General features: G+C 41.1%; 1 protein-coding gene across 1 annotated transcript in view; it reads left to right on the top strand.

The window, feature by feature from the left end:
- Positions 1–12828, top strand: part of LOC140191129 (interleukin-12 receptor subunit beta-2-like) — a 62472-nt gene that overhangs the window by 13280 nt on the left and 36364 nt on the right. The window contains exons 3-8 of the mRNA XM_072248238.1: positions 1719–1830; positions 2898–3040; positions 6402–6559; positions 8188–8353; positions 9700–9767; positions 11622–11814. Coding sequence (XP_072104339.1) covers positions 1719–1830; positions 2898–3040; positions 6402–6559; positions 8188–8353; positions 9700–9767; positions 11622–11814 — 840 coding nt within the window. The remainder of the gene's footprint in view (positions 1–1718; positions 1831–2897; positions 3041–6401; positions 6560–8187; positions 8354–9699; positions 9768–11621; positions 11815–12828) is intronic.

The raw sequence follows: 12828 nt of genomic DNA, 5'->3' as shown, positions 1-12828 counted from the left end.
ATATTGCTCCCTCTCGAGTTCAGGTGCAACCCATCCAATCTGTATGGGTCCCACCTTCCCCAGAAGATAAGAGGCAATAATGATCCTGTGGGAAGACTTATCTGGGACCAGTTAGTGTGCTGTGGGCAAACAACACATTAAGGCTCTGATATTTCAACAAATTTATTGATATGTCTTCATATTTGAGAAAACATAATACAGATCTGGTGAGGGTTTAAACTTCTAAAAGGACAAAAAAATTTTAAATGGTGGGGTATAAGGATATATTAGGCTACAGAAAATATTGATCAGCTGGAATACTAGGACAGAGCCATGGAATTTAATGTTGCTAAGTATAAGATAGGAGCTCACATAAAGGCAGTGCATGCACAAAGAATGGCAGTGTCCTAAGAAAATATTGAGGAAGAGAGGGGCCTTAGGATGCAAGTCCAGATCCCTGAAGATGGAAACACTGGTAAATAAGGTATTAAGGAAACAAACAGGATGTTAACCTTCATTGATCAAGACATTGGACTAAGTGAACATAACATAAGTGAGATCACATTTGGGGTACTATGTGGAAATTTAGTCACCAAAGAATAATAAGGATGTGACTGCTCTGGAGAGGGTTCAGAGGAGATTTCCCAGGATATTGTCTGTGAGAGAGTGGATAGGATGGGTTTGCTTTCCTTGCAGCACAGAAGGCCAAAGAGGGACCCGAATGAGGTGGACAAAATTATGAAAGGATATATGGGAAAGATCAAGGGCTGGAGAAGAAAGAGGAGAGTGGACAGTAGGAGAAAGGGACCCCGGGGGGATTTTGGAATGCACTACCATTGATGGAGATAGAGAATCTCATAATTTTTAAAAAGTGTCTACAGAATTGCTTGAATCAGCAAAGTATAGAAGGTTGTGGTAAGTGGGATTAGTACAGATGGAACCTTGGTGATCAGCATGGGCATGGTGGGCTGAAGGTTTTTGTGTTGTACGACACTATGTCTCTGTCATGTAGGATCTTTTACAACGGTGCCAATTCCCTAAACTAATCCCATTTCCTTTGTTTTCTTAACCAGAAGTCAGTTCAACTCTGAGTTAGATCATTCTATTTGCAAGATATTATTAATCATGGGATATTTTTGATTCAGGCTGCATTGGTGATTAAACTGTTTCTCAATGCCTGTGTAATTTTCGATAGGGATACTTCTGAAAGCTCTGATCTCCAGGAACTGCAGTCTCCCTGGCCCTTTAATCACAAGCCCTTGAGTGTGATCAGTATCAAACCGGGCAATGCCTTCTCCATTCAACCTCCTGAAATGCCACAGTCTGCTGTTACATCCATTGTCCTGGACCAATGTCACAGTCACTGTCAGCCATTTACTGCCCGATGAGTCAATTTGATTCATAAGATTGGTCAGGATGTTTGATTGAGGCTTGAGCCTTGATGAAAGGCAAGATCTAGTATTCCAGACTGATTGAACCAACTGTCCTGTTCCAAGATAGCAGGGATAACCTTAAGGACATCCAGAACAATAGTCAAGTAGTTACATTACAAAGATCCAGAAAAATGAGTTCAAATCTCACTGCAATATCAAGGGATTTAAATTCCATTAATTAAGCATGTCAGGCAGGAAGCTACGTCAAGATCGTATGTAAAATTAGACTCAAAGAGAAGCTGATGATCACTCCCATCCCACAAGAAAACTTCACCCTCACTCTTTCCTTGTTACTTGTATCTCAAGATTTACTCTGCTTCAGACTGGACAAAGACTCAGGGGTGAATTGTACCTGGAGCCCAAGTCGTAACACTTTGACCACCACTGAGTACATCTTCTATTTGGAGGAGGAGGACAGGTACGTTTTGCCTTTGTATCACAACTTAATCTTCCGTCACAATTCTGTCAAATATTACCCTGCCCTTACAATCATCACCACATATTCCAGACTGATACTCCACCATGGTACTCAGTTTAACATCTCATCCCTGAAGTTGGAGGTTCTGCCTTTAGGGATGAGAAGTTAAACTGAGGACCCATCTACCCTCTCAGGGCAGAGATATCATTGGATCCTTGGGCTAATTCTCAAGGAAATGATAAAAGAGAGTTATTGGTCATTAATCTAGAATGAAATTTAAGATTCCAGAAATTAAATTAACACTTCATCAAGGAATGTATTTCCTAGTTAGGGGTGATCCAATTAAAGATTACAAGATATTGAGGGGAATTGATCGGAAGAAAGATATTATTTTCATCTACTGTCAGGATTATTACTAGGGGGCATACTCTAACAAATAGATACCAGCCTTTCAAAAGTGAAGGGAGGACACAATTTATTTTTTATTTATGAGATACAGCACAGAGAAGGCCCATCAGCCCTTTGTGCCACACTGCCAGCAACCTCCAATTTAATCCTAGCTTAATCATGCAAGAACTTACAATGACCAATTGACTTACCAACCGGTATGGCTTCGGACTGTGGGAGGAAACCAGAGCACCCAGAAGGAACCCATGTGGTCACAGGGAGGATATGCAAATTCCTTACAGGCAGCGGGAATTGAACCCGGGTCACTGGTACTGTAAAGCGTTGTGCTAATCACTACACTACCATGCTGCCCCAAATCTGCAAGCATAGGATAGGGCAGATGGCTCAGAACTTTCTCCCACTGCCAAAAACTGTTGTGTAAGGTTCTTCGTAACTTGTGACCAATGATCAAGGGCCAGGGATCTGTGCATAGTGACCATTAACAAATCAAAGAGCCAGTACCTATAATTAAGGACCAAGGACCAGTGACCAAGGATCACTGATGTGAACGAGGACCTGTAACAGTGATGTGACCAGGGACCTAGATCTGCATTGTTAGTGTCAAAGTAAATGCAAGGTAGCAAAACTGATTGATGACTTTCTCTTTGTTTCCACTACAGTAATAAGCCACTTAATGTGAAAACCCACTTACTTTCGGTGACCCTGGAAAGGAAGGCCCTCTCTGCAGGGAAACACTACAATGCCTGGGTGGAGGCCCATAATACACGGTTATCATCTTTCGAATTCATCATTGAAGATATAGGTGTGTGATATTCTGAGGGTCAACATTTTCATAAGATACCATGTTTTTTTTTGTGAAACTGAATGATAGGGCATCAGTAACGTGTAAATTTGTATGACAACCCTATGAGGGAATGTGGCCTGACATGAGTGCAAATGAGTGAGGGCTTCAGTAAGGGAATTACACAGCACAGGACTTTGCTACCTGAAGGCATGGATGTGAAAGATGGAGAGATTAGAATCAGAATCAGGTTTAATATCACTGGCGTATGTCGTGAAATTGTTTTTTTTGGCAGCAGTACAGTGCAATACTTAATAAAAAAAACTACAAATTACAATAAGAAACATATATCAAAAATAAATTAAATGTAGTGCGAGAAACAGAGGAAAATAGCCAAGTAGTGTACATGGGTTCATTGTTTATTCAGAAATCTGCTGGCAGAGGTGATGAAGCAGTTCCTTGAATACTGAGTACTCATCTTCACGCTCCTGTACCACCTCCTTCATGATAGCAATGGGAAGCAGGCATGTCATGGGTGATGGGGTCCTTAATGATGGATGCCACCTTTATGAAGCATTACCTTTTAAAGGTATCCTCAAAGCTGGGGAGGCTAGTGCCCTTGATGGTGCCTGGCTGAGTTTCCAACTTTATACAGCTTTTACCAATCCTATACAGTGGCCCCTTCATACCAGTGACGCAACCAGTTAGAATGCTCCCCACAATACGTCTGTAGAAATTTGCTAGAGTTTTTGGTGACATATGAAATCTCCTCAAACTCCTAATGAAATATAGCCACAGTCATGTCTTCTTTGTAATTACATCAATATGTTGGTCTCAGGATAGACCTTACAGAGATGTTGACAGGAACTTGAAACCGCTAACCCTTTCCACTGCTGGGTCCTCGATGAGGACTGTTGTGTGCTTCCTCGATTTCCCCTTCCTGAAGTCCACAAGCAATTCCTTGGTTTTAGTCATAGTCACAGTCAAAGTCATACTTTATTGATCCCGGGGGAAATTGGTTTTCATTACAGTTGCACCATAAATAATTAAATGGTAATATGTAAATTATGCCAGGAAATAAGTCCAGGACCAGCCTATTGGCTCAGGGTGTCTGACCCCCCAAGGGAGGAGTTGTAAAGTTTGGTGGCCACAGGCAGGAATGACTTCCTATGACACTCAGTGTTGCATCTCGGTGGAATGAGTCTCTGGCTGAATGTACTCCTGTGCCCAACCAGTCCATTATGTGGTGGATGGGAGACATTGTCCAAGATGGCATGCAACTTGGACAGCATCCTCTTTTCAGACACCACCGTCAGAGAGTCCAGTTCCATCCCACAACATTATTGGCCTTATGAATGAGTTTGTTGATTCTGTTGGTGCCTGCTACCCTCAGCCTGCTGCCCCAGCACACAACAGCAAACATGATCGCACTGGCCACCACAGACTCGTAGAACATTCTCAACATTGTCCGACAGATGTTAAAGGACCTCAGTCTCCTCAGGAAATAGAGACAGCTCTGATCCTTCTTGTAGACAGCCTCTTAATGGCAATGAGTGTAAGGCTGTTGTTGTTGAAAAGGCTGGTTTATCTCACTTCTGTATGCCTCCTCATCACCATCTAAAATTCAGGGATAATTAAATTCACTGATGCTCAAGAAGCCACCGTGGAAAGAAAAAAAAAATGTGGGATGCAAGTTCAGAGGAAGTAACAAAAGGAAGTGTTGTTCCAGAGGGTTTGAATAGAAGTTTTAAGAAAGCCTTGTTTAATTGATAGCTGGTATAATTCAAAGAATACAGAATGATGGATTAACAAGATTTAACACAAGTAAAAACACATGTAACAGGATTTGGGTTAAGCTGAAGTCTAAACAAGATGTAAAATGGAAAAGTTGAATGGCTGGGAATGATCAAGTCTAAAGATAATAAAGGCAAACAAAAAACAGATGTGGCCAATAACTCAACCCAGTTTTACATTCCACACATTAGCTTATCCAGGACAGTCATGAAAGACAAATGTATCAGTTCAGGAATGGAGTTTATGATAGTGACCATTGATGTTAAGCTGGCTAACAGTTTTACGGACTCTGACTTTGATTGGGTTATGATTCTAAAGGCAGCGCCTTGCGCTGGGATACAGTTCCATTGACTTTTGATATTGCAGTGTTCACCGAGCTTGGCAATTAGCTTGCAGACATTTCATCACCAGTTGAGGTGACATCCTGAGTGTGCAGTTGTTGGTGTTTCTCTCCGACAGTGCCCTTGTTTATATAGCCCCACGTTCAATTGCCTCAGTCCTGATTGGCTACTCCTTCAGTTGACCTTTGAACTCTACTGGTTCGCATTTATTTGTCTCTTAAGGGTTAGTAGATGGTGTCTATTTCTATGCTTGTTTACCGTGTTATCAGAAGAGAACCATGCTTCTAAGAATTCTGAAGCCTGCTTTATCTTTGCCTGTGCCAGAACCTCTGCGGTGTCACGGTTAAAGTAATGTGCTTCTTGGTCTTCTTGCACCTGGATTATAATTTTAACAGGTACTGACGTGTACTCAGTACAGTTCCGTGGACAACGTCACCAGAGTACAAAGTCACAGGCGCTAAGCATCTGCTCCATGATCTCTGTCTACACTTCTCACTGCCTCGGTAAAGTAGCCAACATAACCAAAGACCTCGTCCCCACCCAGAAAATTTTCTCTTCTCACCCTATCCCATGGGGCAGGGATATTTAAGCCTGAAAGCACATACATCAGGTTCAAGGACAGCTTCTATCCTGATACTATAATACTATTGAATGATCCCCTAATACAATAAGATGAACTCTTTACCTCACAATATTATGGTTTTACACCTTATTGTTTACCTGCACCGCTCTTATTCTCTAATTGTGACACTTTATCCTGCATTTTTGTTATTCTTTTCCCTTGTACTACCTCAATGCACTGTTGTAATGAAATGATCTGTATCAATGGCATGCACGACAAAGATTTTCACTGTACCTCAGTACATGTGACAATAACAAACCAAGTTAACTGAGCTACAAGAACATACTCTTATGTCCAAAGACACTGACTTAATGGTTACGGTTCCACAGACACAATTCTCACTGAGCTGCAGTCTCACAGACACTGATACATATTGGGATACAGATCCACAGGAACCGACACTTATTGCAAGTTGCACAGATATTAATTGTACACACTGTCATGCACACATTCACTGCACAGCATTGTTTATTGGGCTGGAATTCTAACTGTTGTCCTTTCTTTCATTCTGCCTGTAGATAGCAGCATCTGCTGCAGATTGCCCTCAGAAGCTGCTGTAACTCAGTAAGTGATTCTTTCAAGGATTGTTCAAATTACTGAATGCTGTGTTTTGTTCTTGCTTTAGTGAAGCCCTATCCTCCAGCTAATGTGTCTGCCATGCCTGCATTGGATGATCCGACAATAATTATGATAGAGTGGACAAAACCCACCAACCTCGACCTGTCAGCTAATTTCCAGTTTGAGCTGCAGTACAGATTGGCAGGCCAGAAAAATTGGACTGAGGTAAGTCGGTTTCTGGCCCGGGCACTTCAGCATTTGATGGTAGCGAACCTTGGGCTGGTCTCCCTCACAGTGAGTGGTGAGGGATGCAACAATACACATGGGGTAAGAATGATTGTTCGCCTCTCATCAGCAATGTTTCCGGAAAGCTTATTGCTCCCAACAAATAACTAAACCTATCAATCCAAGTGAAGGGTAATGACAGACTGATTTCATGCCCATGTCCATAAGCGATGGGTAGGAAAGGTTTGATCCAGGATCTGTATACATGAATGGCGTCACAAAAATGTGACCTGGAGTTTGTGTTCATGAGTGGCTGGTGGGAGTGCTCAGATTAGGGGTCTATGTTTACAAGTGATGGGTCAGAGAGATCTGATGTTGAGTCTCCCTTCATGAGTGTTGAGTCCAAGTGCTTTGAACTACAGTCCATGTATAGGACATGGTAAAATTGAACTGATATAGAGTCTATGCTCATCAGTAGCAGGAAGGAGTGGTTTAATCTGGAGCCATTGTTCATGCTCAGAAGTTTTGGATCAGAGCACTCTGTTTCACGTTCTATATTCAGGAGTGTTGGATTGGAGTGGGATGATCTGAAATCTATGTTCGTTTGTGGTGGTATGATATGATTTTATTTGGGCCTGTCTTCAATGGGGTAAGACAGGTCTGATTAGGGCTTTGTGTACATGAGTCATGGGCACCTCCTGACACCCAAATCTGTTCCAACATCCACATGTCATAGTCAGGAATATGACGAAATACTTTCCACATGTGGACAACTGCAGCTGCACCAACTCATCAGAAGTTCTGCACTATCCAGGGCAAAATATCTTCTTTGATTGGCATTTTATCCACCATCTTACACATCCACTCACTACAGCATTGGCACACTGTGGAAGTGTACTTTATACACTTGTAGAGAAAGGCACAAAATACACTTCCATTACCTTTCATTTCCAATATCTGAAGTGGACGTCGCTAGTGAGCCTTGTATTTGTTGTCTATCTTTAATACCTTCGCATTGCTTGCTAACCCATTTCTAAGGGCAATTAAAAAGTAAAGTACAACAATGGGTAAGATATCATTCATAGACTACATCAAGTGAGATGGTCTTCCCCAAATATCATTAGTCAGCCAACTATTCCAGAAGTACTACTCAAAGCATAAGTTTTACTATTAAGAAAAATGTTCAAAGTAAATGTATTAATAAAGTATGTACATGTTACCAAATACTATCTTAAGATTTATTAGAGGACAGTGGGTACACGGAATCACGGTCACCCACTAGTTCCCCTACAAGTTGTACACCAATTTGGTTTTGAAGTATGTTGTAAGCTTGGTTTAAACCCCGTAAGTGCCCACCAGCAGCACAACACTTTCATCCCACAGACTTCAGCAGTTCAAGAAAGAAACTCAAGAAAAATTGGGAATAGGTGACAATTGTTGGCTAATTGCCGCAATAAGTAATAATAAAAGCCAGTGATTTCTCCTTTGGTGCCTCTCTTAATAGTGTGTCAAGTGCCTACTAGAAAAAGGAATCTCTCTGACCACAGCACTAATGGAAGAAAGTCCAAAAATGAGGAGACTCTTGCTTTCTGTGAAACGTAGTTAACTAATTACTCTTTTTGTTAAAGGTTTCACATGATGAAATTGAAGTCCAAGCAATAAGTTACTGTCTGGAAGAACTACAAACATTTACATGGTATGAATTCCGTATCCGATGCGGACGAGATGGAGAGACAAACAGAAAATTGTGGAGTAATTGGAGTTCAGTGATCAGAGCCAGGACCCGAGAGGCCAGTAAGTGGGAACCACTTCCTCAATGTAACATTAAGCACAACCATCCGGTTGGTGATGATATACCCAACGTACCTCATCATAATATGGATATACCTAACATCCAGCATTGAAACACTCCAAGATATATCCCAAACCCTTCTTCACAGTAACTTCCTACCCCAGGAGTTTCCAACCTGGGGTCCATGGACCCCTCAGAAAATGGTAAGGATCCATGACATAAAAAAGTTTGGGAACTCTGGTCCTACGATATGTACTGAGTACCATTCACTGAAGTGTCTCAGTACATTTTACGATAACATTGTGTACTGTATATATAGTACTTTCACTTGTTTCCCTTTTCCCACAACAGACGTTACCTCTTCAAAGAACTCCGATAAATATGTTAAATGTGACCAGATCCCATACACCTGATTGGACCCTTGTATAATATACCATACATTCCTTACTTCAACTTTCCATGGGATTACCCCACGTCATGGAAACACTCCAAACTGTACACCACTCTCCTTGCTGTAACATTCTCTGGTATTCCATACAAGTCAAGGAAACTCTATTCTGTACTCCATGCTCCTCACTGTAACATTCTCTGGTACACACAGATTCAAATATACAAATTAGGAGAAGGATTAGGCCAGTTGGCCCATTAAGCTTGCTACACCATTTAATAAGGTCATGGATGATCTGACTGTAACTTCAATTCCTCATTCCAATCAACTCATGGAAACCTTTCACCACCGTAGCCTATCAAGTATCACCCTATACTTTAAAAATATCCAAAGACTCTTCTTCCACCATAATTTGAGAAGTGTTTCAAACTTTTCTGATTCTCTGAAAGGAAAAAAAATCGTCTCACCTCTATCATAGATGGACAACTCCTTATTTTTAATCAGTGGCCCATAGTTCTCGATTCTCCTACAAGAAAAACAGATCTACATCACATTCCTTCTAAATTCAAGAAGATACAACTCTGTAATACACCCCATACTCTCCACTGTAACAACCCATGAAAAAATCAATACTCTTGTTTGCAGCACTCCGTGATATATTGCAGTCTCTCTGAAATTCTGTATATACCACATCCTCAGTCTAATACAGTTCATACATCTCAGATAAACTCTTGCAACTCAGGAAAAGACCCACAACTATTTATGTAAAACTCCCTGATAAATCATGCATTCCGAACTATAACATTCTCTGATTTACCGTACACATCTTACTCTTAAATTCACACATTTTGCTTTGACATGACATAGCCATGCTTTGAGCAATATATACCCAAGACCCCTCTGTATAACACTTCGAACTTGAATTTAGATGTACCTGTCCTGCTCTCATTTGAATCCTAGGTCCTGACGGTGTTCTCGATGTGTGGTTTATGCAAAGAAGACAAGGTTCTATTACTCTACTGTGGAAGGTACAGAGTAAACTGTTCCAATTTCTTCCATATTATCTCACTGGCCCAACGATTCAGCACTCTGACATTAATCAGTTAAACTTTCATATTCTTTGCACTGTCAAGGCAGCCCTCTTTATAGATAATGGTGGGTAGGATTATTCTTTACAGCCCTGAAATATGCATACTGCAGAACTTATCCCCAGAATTTTTAACCGACAATTTTCCATTTGATTTGTTGATTCAATAGAATTAAGCTTCTCAGTGATTAAGCATACTGTGTAGTGTCCACCTCACCTTGAAAAGTCAGAGGGTCCCTTTCTTGTTAGCTAATATTAGCTATATGGTTACAAATGATACTAAGCCATTGGATGGAGAAAAGAGTATGAGGTGCAAAGACTAGTCAACGGTATAATATCTGGTCATCAGTCCAAGGAGTGTGGAGAAGGAAGAGCACCATTCCAAGGGCTGATCATTAGTAGAAGTGATTTGTCCAAAAATTAGTCATCTTCCCAAGGATGCATCAACAGTACAGCCAAGGAACAAGGTTGAATGATCAGTTCAGAAGACAATCACCAGCCCAAGCTATGCAGAATTGATTATGGGACAGAAAATGCCATGATTACATTGTCAGCAGGGTTACTGATGCTTGTTTGGTAAAACTTGGCTTGAGCATTTTGCAAGCTGTTAGCTGCCTTCTTCCTTCATCAGGCTCTCCTTACAAAGGTGCTACTATATTATTTTATGTTCCCTTACAAAATGGAATGAAACCATTAATCCCATTGAGTCTATAGTGGCTTTCAGAGCAATTCCATTCTCCCAGTAGTTTCCCTGTGACCTATTCTGTATCAAATGGGCATCAACTCCCACCCAACTACATTAAGGATAATTCACTGTAGTTAATTAACCTATCAACTAGCATGACTTTGAGATGTGGTAGGGAACTGAAGTACTGGGAAAAGTCCATATAGGGAGAATGTGCAAGCTACACAAAGACTGAAATAGTAGTCAGGATCTGGATCACTGGAACTGTTGAGGCTGCACAACAGTGACACACTGTATAGCTGGTTTACTTCCTCTCTGAATTGATGATTGAAGGTCATTTCATTTTTCATTAATACCAGAATCACCTTAAGAGTTAAATAATAGCTTCTACTACAAATGTTGCCTCTTCCTGTTTTGCACTGAATTATCCACTCGAGTTGTCTACCGTTGAATTGCAGACCTTCATGACCTGCTGGGTGAACCTTGACACTATGATCTAACAGGCACCTTTGCTGTTTCTATTTCTTCAACTACAGTTTCTTTATGTCTAGTCTATACCACAGGTTGCACTGCTGATTGTAAGGGTTGCATATTTTGGGTCTCTCACACGTCTTTGATCTTTCTCTGCCTTTCACTGATAAATTATTATTATTCAATTCCTCAAGGTTCAATTCTAATTGAAGTTTCGAATGTTCTTTCTACTCTGACTCCAACTCTTAAAGTCTTTGCCATTAAGTTCCAAAATCTCTCTGTTGCAAACTTCGGTGGCCTTTTCTCTCAGTAATCATATAAAGGTCCACTTTCTATGCTCTTCTTCTGATGCTCCAAAGACTTGATGCAACATACTCTTCCTTGATATTCTGTGTATTTCCCACTCACTCATTAGATCTCAGGACCTGACAAAAGTGTAACCTTATCCCTTGGCCTCTGCTCTTAAATCAGTGGGCTTTTAAATTTCAAAGGTGTTTCATCGTGTTTGGTAAAGACAGTTCTTTTTTTGCTTTGCTTAGCGTTCTGTCATAAACCCCTTGGCCTTTCACCGAGTCTCTCAATCAAAAAGCAATAATTTGTTTTTTGGTGGGGGGGGGGGGTGGGAATTGGGTTTTGCAGCCTCTTGAACAACATCAAGCAAGAGGAATAATTCGCCAATACTCTGTGAGTGAAGGGGATGGAGAAGAAATGAGCAAGGTGACCACCGTTACCTGCTGCAACATCAGCCTGTCTGAGAACACTCGGCATGTGAATGTCACTGCTTACAACTCTGTTGGAGCTACTGAGCCGGCTAAACTCAATCTGGTTAAAGGTAAACATATCCATAACACATTCATTCAAGTGCCCTCACAGAGAACTGTCCCAGTGAACATTCTAATGCATCTGTCAATGCCCGAGCTTGGACATTTATATATATATTTTTTTTGGAATCTAGGCATCGCTGGTGCCAAGAATTAGTCCATCCCTAAAAGCCTTTCAGAAATGATGCTGAGCCATGATCTTGAACAGTTGCCATCCTTCTAGTGAAGGTGCTCCATTGGCTGTGTTAGGTTTGGAGTTTGAGAATTCAGTGTGACTTGCAATAAAGGGCAGATACTGTACAGATAATGGTTTGCATCTTGAAGAGAACCTGCAGCTGGTCATGCCCTCAATGCACCTGTAGCATTTATCGTTTTTGGTGACAGAGGACGTAGGTTAGCAAAATGTTGTCAGATCAGCCAAGGCCTGCATTTTGTAGATGGGCTACACTGCAGCCATTCTGTGCCAATGGTGGTGGATATGAATATGTAGGTTCAAGGACAGAGACTTAACTAAGAAGGCACCTTTTTTTGAATGGTACTGCAACCACACTAGATAAATAGAGAGTATTCTTTCATACACCCGACGATGCATTACTTAGTGCAAAAGATCTAGCTTCTGTCTTGCACATGCTACCACCATACTTATTTGGCTGGATTATTTGTGTTCCCAGTCAGCAGTAACTCCCTGGATGTTGATGATGGAGCACTCAATAATGCCATTGACTATCAATAGTAGGTAGTTAAGACTCTCTCGTTGAAATTATTACTTCTTGGTTGCAGCGTAAACATTACTTGGCTACTTATCAGTCTATGCCTGAATGTTGCTTTGTTTAGCGAAGAACTACAAGTTTTCATTGACCATTGTGCAATCATCAGCAAGTATCTCCACTTCTGACCTTTTGACAGTCTAAGGTCATTGAGGAGTAGGACCCTCAATGATGTCCTAATCAGGGATATTTGGCTCCAATAACTATAACCGTCTCCTTTTGTGCCAGGTACGATTCAAGCCACTGAAACATTGGACC

Source organism: Mobula birostris, chromosome 32 (assembly GCF_030028105.1).
Source record: "Mobula birostris isolate sMobBir1 chromosome 32, sMobBir1.hap1, whole genome shotgun sequence".
NCBI classification, from domain to species: Eukaryota; Metazoa; Chordata; class Chondrichthyes; order Myliobatiformes; family Myliobatidae; genus Mobula; species Mobula birostris.
This window is presented reverse-complemented; position numbering and strand designations above follow the sequence as displayed.